Source organism: Schistocerca serialis, chromosome 12 (genome assembly GCF_023864345.2).
Source record: "Schistocerca serialis cubense isolate TAMUIC-IGC-003099 chromosome 12, iqSchSeri2.2, whole genome shotgun sequence".
NCBI classification, from domain to species: domain Eukaryota; kingdom Metazoa; phylum Arthropoda; class Insecta; order Orthoptera; family Acrididae; genus Schistocerca; species Schistocerca serialis.
Genome location: NC_064649.1, coordinates 78491672 through 78510195, shown reverse-complemented (window position 1 = coordinate 78510195; position 18524 = coordinate 78491672). Strand labels below are relative to the sequence as shown.

Here is an 18524-nt window from a genome sequence, read left to right as displayed (position 1 = left end):
TGCATGTCAACATACTGTCTGTGCAACAATTGACATTAAGGAGCTTGTGTTCTGAAATACAAACACACTTACCAGTCTGACCATCAGCAGTTTCCACTTATTTGACCTACTCGAAGAGGAATCATGAGTTAAACTGCGCTATTGATGAGTATGTTCTCTGGGCTTTACATGAGTTGCTTCAGAGACATGTGGAAGTGGTTTCTTAGGCAGTAATCCACAAGCTACAGAGGTGATAGAACACATTAAACTGGAAACACTTTATTTTCATTGGGAAAATTGCAAAACTCTTCAAAATAATGTTGAGAATGAAAGTGACTATGTTGATAAAATAATGCTGTGTATTCACTATTTTTTTTTTTTTTTTAATAAAAAAAGGTTTTCATTTGACTTCCTCTTGTAGTGACATTGTATAATAAGTCCGCTGCTTCTAGCATACATCTGTGTTCCTATACAAAGACCTTAATTCTGGCATCACATTTATTTTCATAAAACAATGGAAAATCCAGGATGGAATGTTCAATATTATGAAAAGTTGCTACTCACCATATAGTGGACACTGAGTCGCAGAGAGGCCCAACAAAAAGACTATCACAAATAAGCTTTCAGCCAACAAGGCCTTTGTCAGAGAGATACACGCACACGCGTCATGCATACGCAATTCACATGTATGTTTGCATGATGGAGGGTGTTTGTGTGTCTGTCTGTCTATTTCTGACAAAGGCCTTGTTGGCCGAAAGCTTATTTGTGACAGTCTTTTTGTTGCGCCTATTTGTGACTCAGCATCTCTGCTGTGTGATGAGTAGCAACTTTCCTTTTCATAATATTGTTATTTTCATAAATGTATCTATTCCAGTAAGCTAAAGTTTCCTCATAGTATAGTTCTTGTTATTAATCTTACTTTTAGAAGTTTAGTGTGTACAATTTTATGCGATACTGGAAAGTCCTTGTTAGAATTCAGTCTACGTTTGTGTGCTCCGAAGGAGGATAAAAACTCGTAAGCTAAGCTACCATTGTGTGATTAACATTTGGCAGTCTTTCACGTATGTGCACAACTCTGCATTGGATGCAAACTAAATACTGTGTACTATCATAGTGGTTACTTTAATAGGCCCCACACTGGCTGCCAGTTTGTGTAATGATTGATTTTGCTCTCTTCAAACTGTAAGGCAAGCCTTGAAGTACTTTCTCCTCCCTTCCCCTCCCCTTGTTGTTACTCCTCTCACTAACCAGAGCAGTTCACCTGCCCTGGCCAATGTAACCACGTTTGCTTATATGTGGTTTTATTAGTTAACTCTATGAAAGATTTTCTGAAATTACATGACAAAATAACACCGTCTGGCCACTTTTTGTATAGCTTTATTTGAGCCGAGATGTTTCAGACTCCCACCCATCTCCAGTTGGTGTAATACATTTATACAGGATGTCCCAAAAATTTTGTGACAAACTTCGAGCTGTTGTAGAGGGTATCTTGAGGAACAAATTGAAGATAGTAACCTGTGACCGAAGAAATCATCTAACGGTGCCATAGAGCATCAAAGTTACAGGTGGTGGTGCCTGCAGCTAGGCCTCCCTTTGCCAGCAAATATGACTTTGTACGCTGACGAAATGGGCCTTAGGTGGAACATCTCGCAATGTTGTTAGTTATTCGGTAATCTGAACTGATTGCGATGACTAGCTGTTGGGTAGAAAGGCCTTGTTTCGTATGAGTGTGATGCTATTTACCTTGGTGGATCATGGCGTCGGGCACAGGTTTCCATTCACAGTTTATCTTTCTTGTTGAACCCTCTAAAATATCCAGTTTTTTTCAGTATACAGGAGAAAAATAAACTGCAGATGGAAACCCATATCCAAAGCTGTCCTCCACCAAAGCAACAGAGCATTGCATCAGTGAGACACAAGACTTCTCTATGTAGCAGCTAGCTCCATCTTCTCCATTGGCATTTGTTGCAGTCAGCCATGATCACTGAATAACAACATTGTAAGATGTTCCACTTGTGATCTGTCTGCATACAAAGTCACGTTCGCTGCTGAAGGGTGGCCTAGTGCCAGGTGCTAAAGCCTAGAACTTAGCCACTCTGTAGTGTCATTAGATGATGGTTCTGGACACTAGTTCCTATTCTCAATTTGTTCTACAAGACACCCTCTACATCCACTCTAAGTTTGTTGCAACAAATCTGGAACACCCTGTATATTTATCAGAACAACTCTTTTATTAACTAAATTTTGCATGTTGCAGCTGCCCTAACAATTAGTTTCCCAAATTGTATAATTATGTTTTATTAATAGATAGGTGCACTTTTGTTCTGTTACAAAATAATTTGTTGTTTTGCACAGAGCAGCTGCAGCATTCAAAATTCTGTAATTCAGTCTGAAGCCACAGAGCTCAACTGCCATGAACATGAATAAATTAACATTGTCTGAAAATGTAGCTACAATTTCAATCTTCAGTGAATTTTGTTTTCTGGTCATCAGGCCGTGGTCCGAGGTAATCAGCACAGAACTGTGCTTCGGACCGTGGCCTAATGCCCATGAAAGATAATTAATCAAGAATGCAAATACAGGTTGTGAAAGTCTGCATTAGCTGATCGATTTCTATCTTGTTTTTATGCCTGTGAATTGTTCAGTGCTACAGCTACTCCATCCACAATTTGTATTCTACCTAGGACCTTCCAGTATTTTATGTGCACCATATTTGATATTCTTGTACTATTTTGATGTATTCTATCAAGTGATACTGCATTGTTGTTGTTGTTGTTGTTGTTGTTGTTGTTGTTGTTGTTGTTGTCTTCAGTCCTGAGAGATGGTTTGATGCAGCTCTCCTTGCTATTCTATCCTGTGCAAGCTTCATCATCTCCCAGTACTTATTGCAACCTACATCCTTCTGAATCTGCTTAGTGTATTCATCTCTTGGTCTCCCTCTACGATTTTTACCCTCCACGCTGCCCTCCAATGCTAAATTTGTGATCCCTCGATGCCTCAGAACATGTCCTACCAACCGGTCCCTTCTTCTTGTCAAGTTGTGCCACAAACTCCTCTTCTCCCCAATTCTGTTCAATACTTCCTCATTAGTTACGTGATCTACCCATCTAATCTTCAGCATTTTTCTGTAGCACCACATTTCGAAAGCTTCTATTCTCTTCTTGTCCAAACTATTTATTGTCCATGTTTCACTTCCATACATGGCTACACTCCATACAAATACTTTCAGACACAACTTCCTGACACTTAAATCTATACTCGATGTTAACACATTTCACTTCTTCAGGAACGCTTTCCTTGCCATTGCCAGTCTACATTTTATATCCTCTCTACTTCGACCATCATCAGTTATTTTGCTCCCCAAATAGCAAAACTCCTTTATTACTTTAAGTGTCTCATTTCCTAATCTATTTCCCGCAGCATCACCCGACTTAATTCGACTACATTCCATTATCCTCGTTTTGCTTTTGTTGATGTTCATCTTACATCCTCCTTTCAAGACACTGTCCATTCCGTTCAACTGCTCTTTCAAGTCCTTTGCTGTCTCTGGCAGAATTACAATGTCATTGGCAAACATCAATGTTTTTATTCCTTCTCCATGGACTTTAATACCTACTCCGAATTTTTCTTTTGTTTCCTTTACTTCTTGCTCAATATACAGATTGAATAACATCGGGGACAGGCTACAACCCTGTCTCACTCCCTTCCCAACCGCTGCTTCCCTTTCATGCCCTTCGACTCTTATAACTGCCATCTGGTTTCTGTACAGGTTGTAAATAGCCTTTCGCTCCCTGTATTTTACCCCTGCCACCTTCAGAATTTGAAAGAGCATATTGCAGTCAACATTGTCAAAAGCTTTCTCTAAGTCTACAAATGCTAGAATGTAGGTTTGCCTTTCCTTAATCTGTTTTCTAAGATAAATCGTAGGGTCAGTATTGCCTCACGTGTTCCAACATTTCTGCGGAATCCAAACTGATCTTCCCCGAGGTCGGCTTCTACCAGTTTTTCCATTCGTCTGTAAAGAATTTGCGTTAGTATTTTGCAGCTGTGACTTGTTAAACTGGTAGTTCAGTAATTTTCACATCTGTCATCACCTGCTTTCTTTGGGATTGGAATTATTATATTCTTCTTGAAGTCTGAGGGTATTTCGCCTGTCTCATACATCTTGCTCACCAGATGGTAGAGTTTTGTCAGGACTGGCTCTCCCGAGGCCGTCAGTAGTTCCAGTGGAATGTTGTCTACTCCCGGGGCCTTCTTTAGACTCAGGTCTTTCAGTGCTCTGTCAAACTCGTCACGCAGTATCGTATCTCCCATTTCATCTTCATCTACATCCTCTTCCATTTCCATATTATTGTCCTCAAGTACATTGCCCTTGTATAGCCTTCCACCTTTCTGCTTTCCCTTCTTTGCTTAGAACTTGGTTTCCACCTGAGCTCTTGATATTCATACAAGTGGCTCTCTTTTCTCCATAGGTCTCTTTAGTTTTCCTGTAGCCAGTATCTATCGTACCCCTAGTGAGATAAGCCTCTACATCCTTACATTTGTCCTCTAGCCATCCCTGCTTAGCCATTTTGCACTTCCTGTCGATCTCATTTTTGAGGTGTTTGTATTCCATTTTGCCTGCTTCATTTAGTGCGTTTTTATATTTTCTCCTTTCATCAATTAAATTCAATATTTCTTCTGTTACCCAAGGATTTCTACTAGCCCTCGTCTTTTTACCTACTTGATCCTCTGCTGCCTTCACTACTTCATCCCTCAGAGCTAGCCATTCTTCTTCTACTGTATTTCTTTCCCCCATTCCTGTCAGTTGTTCCCTTATGCTCTCCCTGAAACTTTGTACAACCTCTGGTTTAGTCAGTTTATCCAGGTCCCATCTCCTTAAATTCCCACCTGTCAAACAACATTAAATCGTTTGTGATAATTGAAAGAGACGAATACATGTGTTAACATAACATCATGTTACTTGGCAGCGGTGACATGTTATTCTACTGAAATGTTAAGAGCATTCTAATATACTAACAGAGCAATTGGGAGTCATTCAGGCATGGTATATTCAGAGAAGTCTTACATTTTACATAATTTATTGTGAGTATTCGGACTAGGATCTTTTCGCGCCCGGGTTCCCGGGTTCGATTCCCGGCGGTTTCAGGGATTTTCCCTGCCTCGTGATGACTGGGTATTGTGTGATGTCCTTAGGTTAGTTAGGTTTAAGTAGTTCTAAGTTCTAGGGGCTGATGACCATAGATGTTAAGTCCCATAGTGCTCAGAGCCATTTGAACCATTTTGAACTAGGATCTTTTGCAAGTGTTAAATTTTAACCCTTAAGCATATACAAGGAGGTGCCCACCCTTCTTTGATACTGCTTCTTGTTCTGAAATGTTTTTAGCCACCTATTAGGAATTTCCTGAGCTACAAAGAGTGTAAATACTTACTAACATAATTACAATCTTCACAGTCAAATACTGTAAATATATTCATGCAACTTATGTGTTGCCGTGTGTAAAAGTGTGAATACACATTAATGCGAGCCACATTCTAAAACTAAGATCTGTTTTGTCTTAAAAAATACTCACAAGAAAAGTTCCCCCCCTCCCTCCCCGGCAGTACTATTTACTACATATCAACTTTACTTTTCCATGTATTGCCATTCGCAGTTGTACACTTTTTGTAATGCTGCACCAGCTTCAACTCCTCTGCTTAGAAGTCTGCCACTTAGGAACTGAACCAGTTGATTACACCAGTCTCGAGTTCATTGTTGTCTTCAAATTGTTGTCCACCTAGCCACATTTTCAAATGAAAGAAGAGGAAGTAATCGCTTGATGCAAAGTTGGGACTGTGCGGAGGGTGATCGAAAAGTTTGCAATGAAACTCTTGAATCTTCTCCTTGGTTTTGGGAGCGGTGTGGATGTGTGTTGTTGTTAAGGAGGATTATACCAGATGAGAATTTTACATGGCATGGCTTTTGGATTGCACGTCTCTGTCTGTTTAGTGTTTCGCAGTATAGTATATGTCCGCTGTAATTGGTGACTCACGGTGCATGAAATCAATCAGAAGAACGCTCTTTACATTTAAAAAAAGGTAGGCTTTTCGTTTTTGTCTTGAGAATGATGGCTACTTCTCTCTCCCCCCCTCCTTCCTCCCTCTCCTCCCTTTTTTGGGGGCGCGGGGGGGGGGGGGGGTGAACTTGAATGGCACCACTGTTGTTTCAATTCTGCACTGGTGTATGATATCCATGTCTTGTACCCCCATATCAGTGTGGGAAAACAAATCATCTCCATCTTGTCTGTAGCATTCCAAAAACTGTCATTCACTTTGCATTCTTTGCTCTTTGTGACGATCAGTGAGAATTTTTTGAACCCACCTCACATACAGTTTTGATGTCCAAGCTGTTAAGTGACAAACCTGTAACTTGAGGTTCAAGCAACATTCTGAAATTCATTATACACAGCACTAATGGTCAATTCCCAATCACCTCAGGGGTTTTGGTTCACGTGATCCACGATATCGTTGGTCTGGCGATCTGCCCTCACCGATTAGCAAATGACTACTGAATCAAACCAACACTGCAGTGGTTTCCTAAAGTGTCAGTAGACAGTGCTGAAAATGTGAAACTTCATTCAAGCCTACCTTCAGTTAAATATAGGTCACTGGACTTTGCTTTTGGAATATGTCTCATAGTTAGGACTTAGCTTTAGCACAAGTATAACAGACAGGAATTATGTAAATTGCAAAGTTAAAAGGAGGAAAAATGGCTGGCCAGCATTGACCACCAAAGTTCATATCTCTGAATATTATTGATAGATGCATTGAAAAGTAGGAGGTGGGGGCCGGAGAGGGAGGGGGGGGGGGGGGGCAGTGCTCAGAACTTGTAGTTCCTGCCTCAGGGAGAAAACAGGGATGCCTCAGGGAGTGTTGGAAATCTTCAGACCCAGTTTGAAACGCTCCCCTGTCATGAGGGTGAAAGGAGAAAAAGGAAAAAGTTCCTATAGTTAGTTATGATCTTGTGTAATTTTAACTGTCCCCGCTGGCAGTACTAGAAATTTCACTTCACAAAGATAAGTACTAGCCAACTGTTCTGGCTCCTTAAATTTTATAATTTTCTCAAGTGAATATACTTCAAAGTGACCACTTGCAGTGTTGTTTTAGTACACTATCTGACTAAAGCTTTATGGACACCTACTATATACATGCGAAGAATCCGCACCATTGAATAATCAGTGTCCCCTAATTTTAAGGGATGAAAAAAAGGAAATATTGACTTTAATTTGTGTTTGTGTATGCCATCCATTGTGTGTCTGGCTGTTTTAACTGCAGCTCTGAATGGCTGATTTATGCACCCATCTAGTGGTTGCAGGATGTATGGTAGACCTCAAAGGATAACGACCAATTCAGTTTCCCCTTCATGTAACTTTCCTCACATTTCCTCAGTTGTATGTCAGCATAAGCTGTTCGGGTTCAATGTGTCATGCATATTCAGTAACATACCAGGGCGACACTGCCAAACGTGCGTCAGCCAGTCAACCACAAGGTCATTGTCTGTCCACCCTTTTAGATTCACTCTCACCAATATGTCTTTCATTGATATTTTTGAAATAGTTTTCCTTCTAAATATCATGTAAGATGGTAGCTTTCATCAATTCCAGTTGCACATATCTCAGTACACTTCTGCTTCTCATTGCTACCAGTTTGTATTGTGATGCTGGATTCCCCTTTTAATCCACATTGAAAAATCTTGATAGTCAACCTTAACTAGCTTCGAAAGTAGTGATGCCTAGTTCTTTGGCTGAAGCCAGTGCTTTGAGTTTGCACTTTTCACTAGTCCCAGCTCTTCTGTATTGTCAGTCCTCATATATGTAATTGCAGAGCATTTTTTCAAGATCTGGACACTTCACTTATTGGCTACGAAATGCCTGACGATCACTGTTCATTTCTTGAAGCTATTTTTTGTATTTTCACCAGTCTTGAATACAACCCAATCACATTATACGATTTTCAAAGACTGCTGCTTCGTCTATAATTTTAAGGTTTTCTCTACCATTGTACGAGTGATAATGAGAACTTGTAGACATAATTAACAAGTTAACATGTGATTAACACTTCAGTTCTAACATGCTACTGACACATCACAAACTGCGCTGCAACAACACTGTAGTATAACTGGATGTATTGTTGGAGGCAGAGCAGTACCAGCCTTACTGCAATTAATTCGTCCACCCCAGTTTTTTGTCCTTAAATTCAGGCAAAAATGTGCAGATTATTCATTGTATAAATGGTATTAGTAAAATTAATATGTGGTGTGTTCACCCTTCACCCGTACGACAGTGTGAATCTGTTGTGGAGACACTTTCAGAGAAGTGTCTGAACGTCTGTCGATGAACGGCAGCCGTGACCAGAGGAGGTAGTGATTTTGCACACAGGAGTCTGGAGCGAAGTTGACATTCTATATCATCCCAAAGGTGTTCCATTAAGTGCAGGGTGGGGCTCCAGACAGACCAGTTCATTTCAGGAATGTTATTGCACAAAAATCATGCCTTGCAAATGCTGCTTTCTGGCAGGATGCATTGTCATGCCGAGACAGTCATAGCCCTTGAACTGTTCCTTTACTGTACGCAGTATAACATGCTTTAAATGTGTTCATATCCTTCTGCATTTAACGTTTCCTTAAGCGCAATAAGGGAACCACACCCTAATCACAAAAAATAACCCTATACAATAACACCATATCCTCAGTACTTCACTGTTGGCACTGCACATGATGCCAGGGAACATTCTTTCAGCATTTGTCAAACTAAACCCTTCCATCATAGTGATACATAGTTTTGTGTGGTCCATCAATCCAAATCACTCATTTTCAGTCATCCATTGTCCATTGGCACCACTATCTACACCATCTCAAGCATCACTTAGCCTCGACTACAGAAATGTATGCCTTCTGAAGGCCTGCTCGGCAGTTGTATCCCCATTCTATTTAACTCTGTACACAAGGTCATTGTGGTTGCTGGACTGCATGTACCACTTTGTATCTGAAAAGGGGGTGTAGGATATGTACCGCTCTGAGGATTGGTGTGTCTTGCATCAGTGGTGTTACAGAAATAGTTTTTAAATAACCTTTTCCGTTGCTACTGGCATTCTCTGAAGCAAGCTACCATGCACTCTATGTGCAATTAAATATTCTGTGACATTTAAAAACTTTGTCAACTTTTTTTCCTCAAAAAATTAAAACACATTCAAGATAGCAAACGAGTCTCACCCGTCCACTGGCATAGCGAATATGTCGAAGGGGTGACATTATGACAAAACAAATCATTTTCAAGAACAGAATCACTTGCATGATTATTTTCTTAATCACTTGAGAACACTGCTACCTTATATGTCTTTACAAGTCTAATGATGTCACTGTCACTGAAAATGTCCTCTGAACCGTAGAAACGTGCAACTCACACACTCATTCGGACCTTCGCTGTCTCCAGGAACATCTGAATAATCGTCAAAAACCTCAGAAAGTGCTTAAGATTGTTAATTTCATTCAGTTTTCTGGAGGACTGTCTCTTAAAGCAGGAGGAACTTTACAAAAATAGTAGCTATGTGAAATATCAAAATGCTGTATAAACAAAGGTACAGGAAGGCAATCAAGTTTGATTCATTGATTAGTGATGTAAGACCCAAATAGATGTAGTTAAACAATATCACGTCAGGTGGCATCCACAGACAGCATGTAGAAAATATGAGCCATTTCGAGGGCCACCCGTAACAGTTGGCACACAAAACACGTGTAACCTTGGGATCCTTCTGCATTGTGTTCTCATAAATTCCCATTCTTCTCTGCCAGCCAGTGAAGCAAATGTTCACTTCATCTTCCTTTCCCTCCTTTGTCTTCCTTTCTTTTTCATTCAAACAACTGCTTTCTTCTTTTTCTTCCTTCTCCTCCTCCTCCTCCTCCTCCAATCCCTTCAATGCTGCTGTCTTTTCCCTATCCTCTGCTTTTTATTACATGTCATACCACATTCATCTTTCTCTTCCTCTTCTATCTCATCTTGTGTATCTGTTGCTACCATGAACCACAGTCTACATTTTTCTGCCAGTAATTTGTCTTTTATTGTACAACTTTTCACAGCCAGTACAAACATAATCTCCTTTGGCTGTTACTGTTTTTACTATTTAACTTTTTCGTAGTGCTTGGACTCCATACCAAGTGTAAGACCTCTTACAAAAAATGCTGTAATTAATGTAATTGAAACTGACATATGAAAATAGTTGATGGCTGTAAGACAGCACATTATGGTCGTACTTTTGCCTGAACAAAGAAATAAATATTAGCTCAGAGTGAAAGTGTCAGCCGATATTGAAGGGGGAAATGAATGGATGATAGTTAATAAAAGTAGAAATTGTGATTAAGATAGAAGGAAAGTCAAATAGTCATGTCCTATTGTTATCCATATCGTTAAATATGAAGAACTATTGAAACTAGACAGGGAATTTGCAGTGATGTTAAAGCCATTCACTTGAAGTGGCTATGGAAAACATGATAGATCTAGTTGAGAATGGCAGTGCATCTGTTAATATTATCACAGGAGACTTCAAAGAACGGGTTGTTAATAGATGTGTACACAATTTCTAATGCAAGTAAGCTGATATATAGAATTCATAAAAGAGGAACAAATCTCTGACTTAATGCATGTAATAAATATAGGAACCAAAAGAGGGAAATGTGACAGCAGAGATTTCTGGGTGAGATGCAAATAGAATCAATGGCTTTAATTTTGTGGGCTTTATACGTGCGATTTTCAAAACAACTTTTATGTTATTGGTACATGTGCTCTTGTGTAGGTTTGCATTTTTAGCTGTTTTGAATATTTAGTTTATTGTTGACAATTGAAAAGTGTAGATGTGTTTTCGAGTGCTCGGTGAATTTTTACTTTCAGAAAGGATGGCTCAAATAATCTGCATTAAATTTACTTGAAAAATGGAAGAAAGTGCAGCACCAAATTTGAAATGTTGACTGTGGCTATTGGCGAATCTACTATGAGTAAGATGAGTTCAGTAGTGATATAAACATTTAAAAAATGGTGAAAAGATATTGAAGATGACAACTGCCTTGAACGCAGCACATCAATTACTGATGACAATGTGAAAGAAGTAAAGAAAATTGTACTGGAAAATCGCCAAATCACTGTCAGCAATGTCGCTGATGATGTCAACATATCCTTTGGCTCATTTCAAGCAATTTTTTGAGATGTTTTGGGTATGAAACTAGTAGCAGCCAAGATTGTTCCAAAATTGTTGAATTTTGACCCAAAATGACGTCACATAAGAAGTCGACAATGCTCAAGGACTTCTAAAGGAGGTTATAACATGTGATGCTAAAGGAGGTTATAACATGTCATTAAACATGGGTATACAGGTATGACGTTGAAAGTAAAGCCCAGTTGTCCCAGTAGATACCTGAAGAGCCAAGATCAAAAAAAGTTCAACAATTTCGATCACATGTGAAGGTTATTCTTTGTTTTCTTTGATAGCAATGAGATAGTACATCATGAGTGCCTTCCTTGTGGTCGTAAAATCAATAAGGAATACTACCTGGAAGTTATGGACCATTTGCATGAAGCAGTCCAAAGAAAACGACCAGGGCTGTTGCAAAACAATCGTGGAAATTGCATCACGATAATGATCCTGCTCACACCTCAATGCTTTTTCATGATCCTTTAGTGTAAAACAAAAGTATTTCTCCCTCAGATCATAAGTCATTAATTACAGAAATGACATGTACACATATCTTGTTGGTAGAAATTAATGCCATTGTAAGTACTGCAGTTTCTTTTGGAAACCATCAAATACTTAAGACGAAATTAGTAGAAAGCATGTTCATTAATACAGCAGCTGTTCTTGCTACTCAAATCGAGCACAGTCATTTCCACAACCCACCATCACTAGCATCTGATTCTTTGTCCTCACTTGATGATCCACAATGCTGCTCAGTCACTATCAAGGAGGTCAGCTTCAGTCGGATCACATTTATTGGAAATTTCAGATTTTTTGAAACTTTTTATTACGAGCTTATCTGATGTTCACTGCCAAACAGCCAAAATCCAATGACATGCTTCTGACAGAGATCCACGTTGCAAATGGCCTCCTGGTGTCGAAGTTACTAGGCTCGTGATACAATTTCTATAGAGTTTTCATACACAAGCTGTGAACAAATGGTTGATACATATATCCAAAGGCTCCAACATGTTTTCCACACTGCCAGGAATAATCGCTAGGTCACAATTTCCTTCTTTCAGTATTTGTTTCTCTCAACCACCAGTGTGCTAGCAGAACTATCCAATAGAAGCACTGGTTGTTAGCGAAGAGGAGCACCTGGCTTCTTCTTCCATGCTGCTGAAAACCAGTTCCTCTTGTCATCCACCCACCATCGTGAGTTCTTACAATAATACCAGTTGAGAAGCTTTCTCCTTTGCAAAGGGTTTTCCAATCGAAAACCCACATATGGTGGCAGTTTTCATCCATCAGGCATAATGTCCAATATGTGCAGTGCTGTTTTTCAGCACCACATTTACACATGTGCATGCTATATCCCGCTACATCATATACTGTAGTGCTGTCCAGCATGTCAAAATAGACCACTTTTTGGTCTGCATTCCCTATTTGGGAATGTAAATAAAAAAATTTTCTTTTAAGTTGGGCCATGTTTTGCAGAAAAAGTAAATCAACTATTTACATAAACTTGAGGCAGTTGTGCACAATTGTAGTTCTGCAATGCACAGATAACTTATTTCATTCCACAAATCACCGAACACACCCATATGAAACTTTAAATTCCATTGGCAAAATATTTATCTTGGAGCCCTCAATTTTAACCATTTTGGTTGTAATGATATATCCACATTTTCTGTTTTGAAGTACAAAATCAAGCAAGTCTTTTCCCACTTCTGAGTATTTGCAGTTTTACCTTGGAAATGAACATCGACTTTTTGAACTATTTAACCCTTTTGCTGCTGTGGGAGTGTTTACACATTCCTGCTGCATCATTTCCTCAAGTGCTGTGGACACGGATATGCGGACTGCATGGTTTTCCTACACTGCTGTGGATGTCTGTATGCGTCCTCAGCTGCCAACCTCTCACTACTGTGGGCAAGTTACTCCCATGCTTCAGTGAATAAAAAAAGTTTTGAGTGTGCCTCATTGTGTGCTATAATGTACAAAAAACCTCATTTCGATATCTTGAATCATTTATGAGATATAACGATTGTTATGACCACATAATTTGCAATGCACAAGGACGTGAATGGACGTGTCGCACGCAACCATCCATCTGGTATGAAACCCAGTAACTTGAGAATGAAATGAGAGATCGTTCTGCTCTCAATTTTATATAAAATTTTGATAATCTTATAGACATTTCAATCACTGCAATGTATGAGTTAAAATCAGCTATATACAAACTTTGTCGTGCATTTTTACCGCCGCAAAATTTGTAAAACTTTGCGCAGTGTTTTACCTAATCTGATGCAACACAATAACTATGGCATATAACGAAAAGAAATTAAAGTCTTTAATGAGCAAAGACATCAGACTGTAAGATGTGTGAAAATCAACATTTTTCATAATAATTTTCAAAAAATCAGGTGATAAGTATTTCATATCAGTTAGAAGGCTATCTTTCAGCACAGGCACCAGCATTTGACAAGCAATACATCCATAACAAAAGCTCCTCAGCACGGAGTGTGGAGAGCACATCTGTAGGAGCAAAAAGGTTAAGAGGTTCTCTTCACTTGTTCACCACTGACAAACTCCCCATCAACATAAAATCTGCATCCAGGTTCCCACTTTCTGTATTCTTTTATGTAGCTGATAACTTGAAGTTTAAATTTCACTGTAGAACTAGTATGCTCCTTTCACATTGTCACTCACAAACCACATATTCAACTTTCTTCTCAGCCTTGGCTTTGAACAACTTCCTTACAGTTTCTGTTAAATTAGTCACATGACCAGATCTCCTAATATGCCAAACCAGTAGTCATCCTTTGTTATGAGGTAGCTGTAGAAGGGGAGAGGAGAGAGATGCAACTCAACATACTAACTGAATTTTATTTTAAATTTAGTAGTGCAGCCTATATTTAAGATTTGTATGTATTGTATGGTATGTTAACCGGGGACCTAGAAACGACGGAAAGGCTCCGTCCCTGCCGCAGGCGCAGTTGTCCACAACCCCACGATGACTACCACAGTCCACTTCACCCCTCCGCTACCCCACACCGAACCTAGGGTTATTGTGCGATTTGACTCCTGGTGGACCCCCCAGGGAACGTCTCGCACCAGATGAGTGTAACCCCTTTGTTTGCGTGGTAGAGTAATGGTGGTGTACGCGTACATGGAGAAATTGTTTGCGCAGCAATCGCCGGCATAGTGTAACTAAGGCAGAATAAGAGGAACCAGCCCGCATTCGCCGAGGCAGATGGAAAACCGCCTAAAAACCTTCCACAGACTGGCCGGTTCACCGGACCTCGACACAAATCTGCCAGGCGGATTCATGCTGGGGACCAGGCGCTACTTCCCGCCTGGAAAGCCGTGCATTTTAAGACCACACAGGCAACCGGGCAGGCATATTTAAGGTTTACTTGTACCATAATCTCATGTCAAAAGTTTAGGTTCAGTCTATATTGCCACATAGTCTGTATTTGTGCAAATGCAGTAAATGCTTTTCCATTCTTTGTGAGTAGTAGCTTTTACTCATACCATCATTCTTAGAAGATAATTATGTGATCAAATGGTATAATGCATAGAAAAAGACAATATATATGAAGACAGTAATGCATAAATAGTGGTAAATAGAACATAAATGAAGTTATGGAGTGAAGTTTCGTTTGAATAAAGCAGACTGTTTTATTTCATCTTGCAGGCAGCACGCTAATGTTGTTGGAACGCTCTCAGGACATGCCTCGTGGGTGCTGAGTGTCGCATTTTCACCAGACAACCAACATTTTGCTTCAGGCTCTTCTGACCGCACAGTTCGCATATGGGACCTCAGCAATAGACAGTGTGTTCACACGTTCAATGAGCACACAGATCAGGTAAGAAAATCTGTCACACTGAAATGCAGTCTACTTAGTGTATTATATGGCAAGCTGCTAATTAGAGCTGCAGATTTTTCAGGTAAGGAAATTATTAGTATAGGACTTGATATAACAAAATAATTAATGGAACATTGTTATAAGAAACTATAGTTTTATCGCTCTTCCTAGACTGCAAAGAAAGTTGACTTTACGGAATTCAGCAGTTGATTAGTGGCAGTGTTGTTGTAGTTTCAGAATAGATCTGTAAAGATATTTGGCTTGAGCCTTCATTGGTTTTGAGATATCTCAAGTTGTTGTGACATTCGTATTACTGTACGGAAAATTCAAATTTTCACCTAGATTTGTATTCCACATTGCTGTGCAATGATCAGCTATAAATGCCAGGGGTAAGGGGTTCACTTGGACAAATGCAAGGCCGTATGGCCATATCACATTCTATTAGACAAGGGTACAGTAAGCACTGTAATGTTAAAACTGGTGTTTAAAGCAGTGTAAAGTGAAAAATGTTTAATGTGGCATGAGGGGACTGAAATTTATTGGTTTAAAAGAATTTTATTTTTGTTGCAACTGAGCTCATGGCGAAAAAGAAGAGAGAACAAATGACAGTTTGCACACACTTCAAGAGTTCCACAGCAGTTACATAAACATTAACCTGTCTGTTATGCAGTGTTTTGTAAATTAAAAAAAAAAAAAAAAAAAATGCAACAATAAGCTCCTCTGCTGTGAATGCTTGGATTAAATACCCTTTCATTTTGTATTCTTCACTACTTAACAGACTGAGCTTCCAAGTGTATACTACACTACTGGCCATTAAAATTGCTACTCCATGAAGATGACGTGCTACAGATGCGAAGTTTAACCAACAGGAAGAAGATGCTGTGATATGCAAATGATTAGCTTTTCAGAGCATTCACACAAGGTTGGCGCTGGTGGCAACACCTACAACATGCTGATATGAAGAAAGTTTCCAACCGATTTCTCATACACAAACAGCAGTTGACTGGCGTTGCCTGGTGAAACGTTGTTGTGATGCCTCGTGTAAGGAGGAGATACGCGTACCATCACGTTTCCGACTTTGATAAAGGTCGGATTGTAACATATTGCGATTGCAGTTTATCGTATCGCAACATTGCTGCTCGCGTTGGTCGAGATCCAATGACTGTTAGCAGAATATGGAGTCGGTGGGTTCAGGAGGGTAATACAGAACGCCGTGCTGGATACCAACGGCCTCGTATCACTAGCAGTCGAGATGACAGGCATGTTATCCGCACGGCTGCGACGGATCATGCAACCATGTCTCGATCCCTGAGTCAACAGATGGGGATGTTTGCAAGACGACAACCATCTGCACGAACAGTTTGACGATGTTTGCAGCAGCCTGGACTATCAGCTCGGAGACCATGGCTGCGGGTACCCTTGATGCTGTATCACAGACAGGAGCGCCTGCGATTGTGTACTCAACGACGAACCTGGGTGCGCGAATGGCAAAACGTTAATTTTTTCAGATGAATCCAGGTTCTGTTTACAGCATCATGATGGTCGCATCCGTGTTTGGTGACATCGCAGTGAACGCACATTGGGGGTGTGTATTTGTCATCGCGATACTGGCGTATCACCCGGCGTTTTGGTATGGGGTGCCATTGATTACGTGTTTTACGACCCGTGGCTTTAACCTTCATTCGATCCCTGCGAAACCCTACATTTCAGCAAGATAATGCACGACCACGTGTTGCAGGTCCTGTACGGGCCTTTTTGGATACAGAATATGATTGACTGCAGCCCTGGCCAGCACATTCTCCAGATCTCTCACCATTTGAAAATGTCTGGTCAATGGTGGCCGAGCAACTGCCTCGTCACAATGCGCCAGTCACTACTCTTGATGAACTGTGGTATCGTGTTGAAGCTGCATGGGCAGCTGTACCTGTACACATCATCCAAGCTCTGTTTGACTCAATGCCCAGGTGTATCAAGGCCGTTATTATGGCCAGAGGTGGTTGTTCTGGATACTGATTTCTCAGGATCTATGCACCCAAATTGTGTGAAAATGTAATCACGTGTGAGGTCTAGTATAATATATTTGTCCAATGAATACCCGTTTATCATCTGCATTTCTTCGTGGTGTAGCAATTGTAATGGCCAGTAGTGTATAACCTGACAGACATATTTAGGTTACAGTCAAAACGTATGTTGGTCATGACTTTGACTTAATTTCTTTTACTCAGATGTGGAGTATAGGGCACATATTAGAACTCACCATCTGACCCTGTCCGTTGCCATCTTCTTGATGTTACTCCAGGAGTGGCCAGTGGCTGCCACCTCCGCTCCCAACAGTCCTGTGCCAGGTCGACCTCGGTCTGCCTCTCTTCCTTGCTCCTTGTGGGTTCCTTTCTAAAGCCTGCTTTGGAATATGTTGTGGGCCTCTCCTGAGGGTGTATCCAATCAGTCTCCATTTCCTTTCTTTTACAGTTATCTCGGCTTTGTTGTTGGGTGCATTGCCATAGTACTTGGTTTAATATAACATTTGGCCAATGTACTCCCAGTATAGTCCTCAAACATTTATTGATGAGGGTTTGTACTCTTGTTTTAATTTGTGCTGTCACCGTACACGTCTCACACCCGTAAAAGAGAACCAACAATATTTCACGAGATGTCCAAACTGGTCGCAGCTGGGCAAAGGCCCCTTTTGCCTTTTTTATCCTACTTTTGGCGTCCTCTGTTGCCCTTCCATTTTTGGAAACAATACTTCCCAGATAACAAAAGTTCTCCACCTACTCAATCTGCTCATCTTTCAGGGCTAGTGCATTCTTGTTCTTACTGTTCATCCTAAGCTCTTTCGTTTTAGCCATGTTTATTTTTAATCCAACTCTCTGAGCTTCTGTTTCCAATTCCTTAAGCTTCTCACTCATATCATTGAAAATGTGGAACAGAAGGCAGATGTTGGTCATGCATTGTTAAAATGCAGTGGATAGGCTGAATTATAAAATTAACTCCACGATACCAAGAAACACCTGGCATCTTTTTGTTTGTTCATTTATTATTATTTGTGAATAAGCCAATAGGATTATATAAAGTACTTAAATGTGGTTATGAACATTTGCCCTTCTCTTTTTTATTGACTTCCTGTGGCCATTTGTAAATTTTGGAACTGAAAATTTCACGTTTTTTGGCATCTTGTGTAATTCCTGCCAATTTCAGGTTGTCAGTCCTTTCCTTTGTGTCCATTTTAGTTTACTCCTGTTGTCAAAGAATCTGACTATTTGTTTTGTAAGTCTATCTGGGTACATCCTTTTAATGTGTCCATAGAAACTTAATATGCATTTTCTAATGGCTAGATATTTGTATACTGTTTGATTCCTGTTAGACTGTGAGCCAGTATTGTTCGTCTGCAAGTTTTGGACCTAGAATTTCTCCTACAATTTTGCTTTCCATTCTCTTATTGTTTTCAGTGTCTGTTTTCCTACTCAGAATTGG

General features: G+C 40.1%; 1 protein-coding gene across 1 annotated transcript in view; it reads left to right on the top strand.

The window, feature by feature from the left end:
* Positions 1 to 18524, top strand: part of LOC126428434 (WD repeat-containing protein 61) — a 42809-nt gene that overhangs the window by 22466 nt on the left and 1819 nt on the right. Inside the window, exon 7 of the mRNA XM_050090359.1 lies at positions 14879 to 15050. Within this exon, the coding sequence (XP_049946316.1) occupies positions 14879 to 15050 (172 nt within the window). The remainder of the gene's footprint in view (positions 1 to 14878; positions 15051 to 18524) is intronic.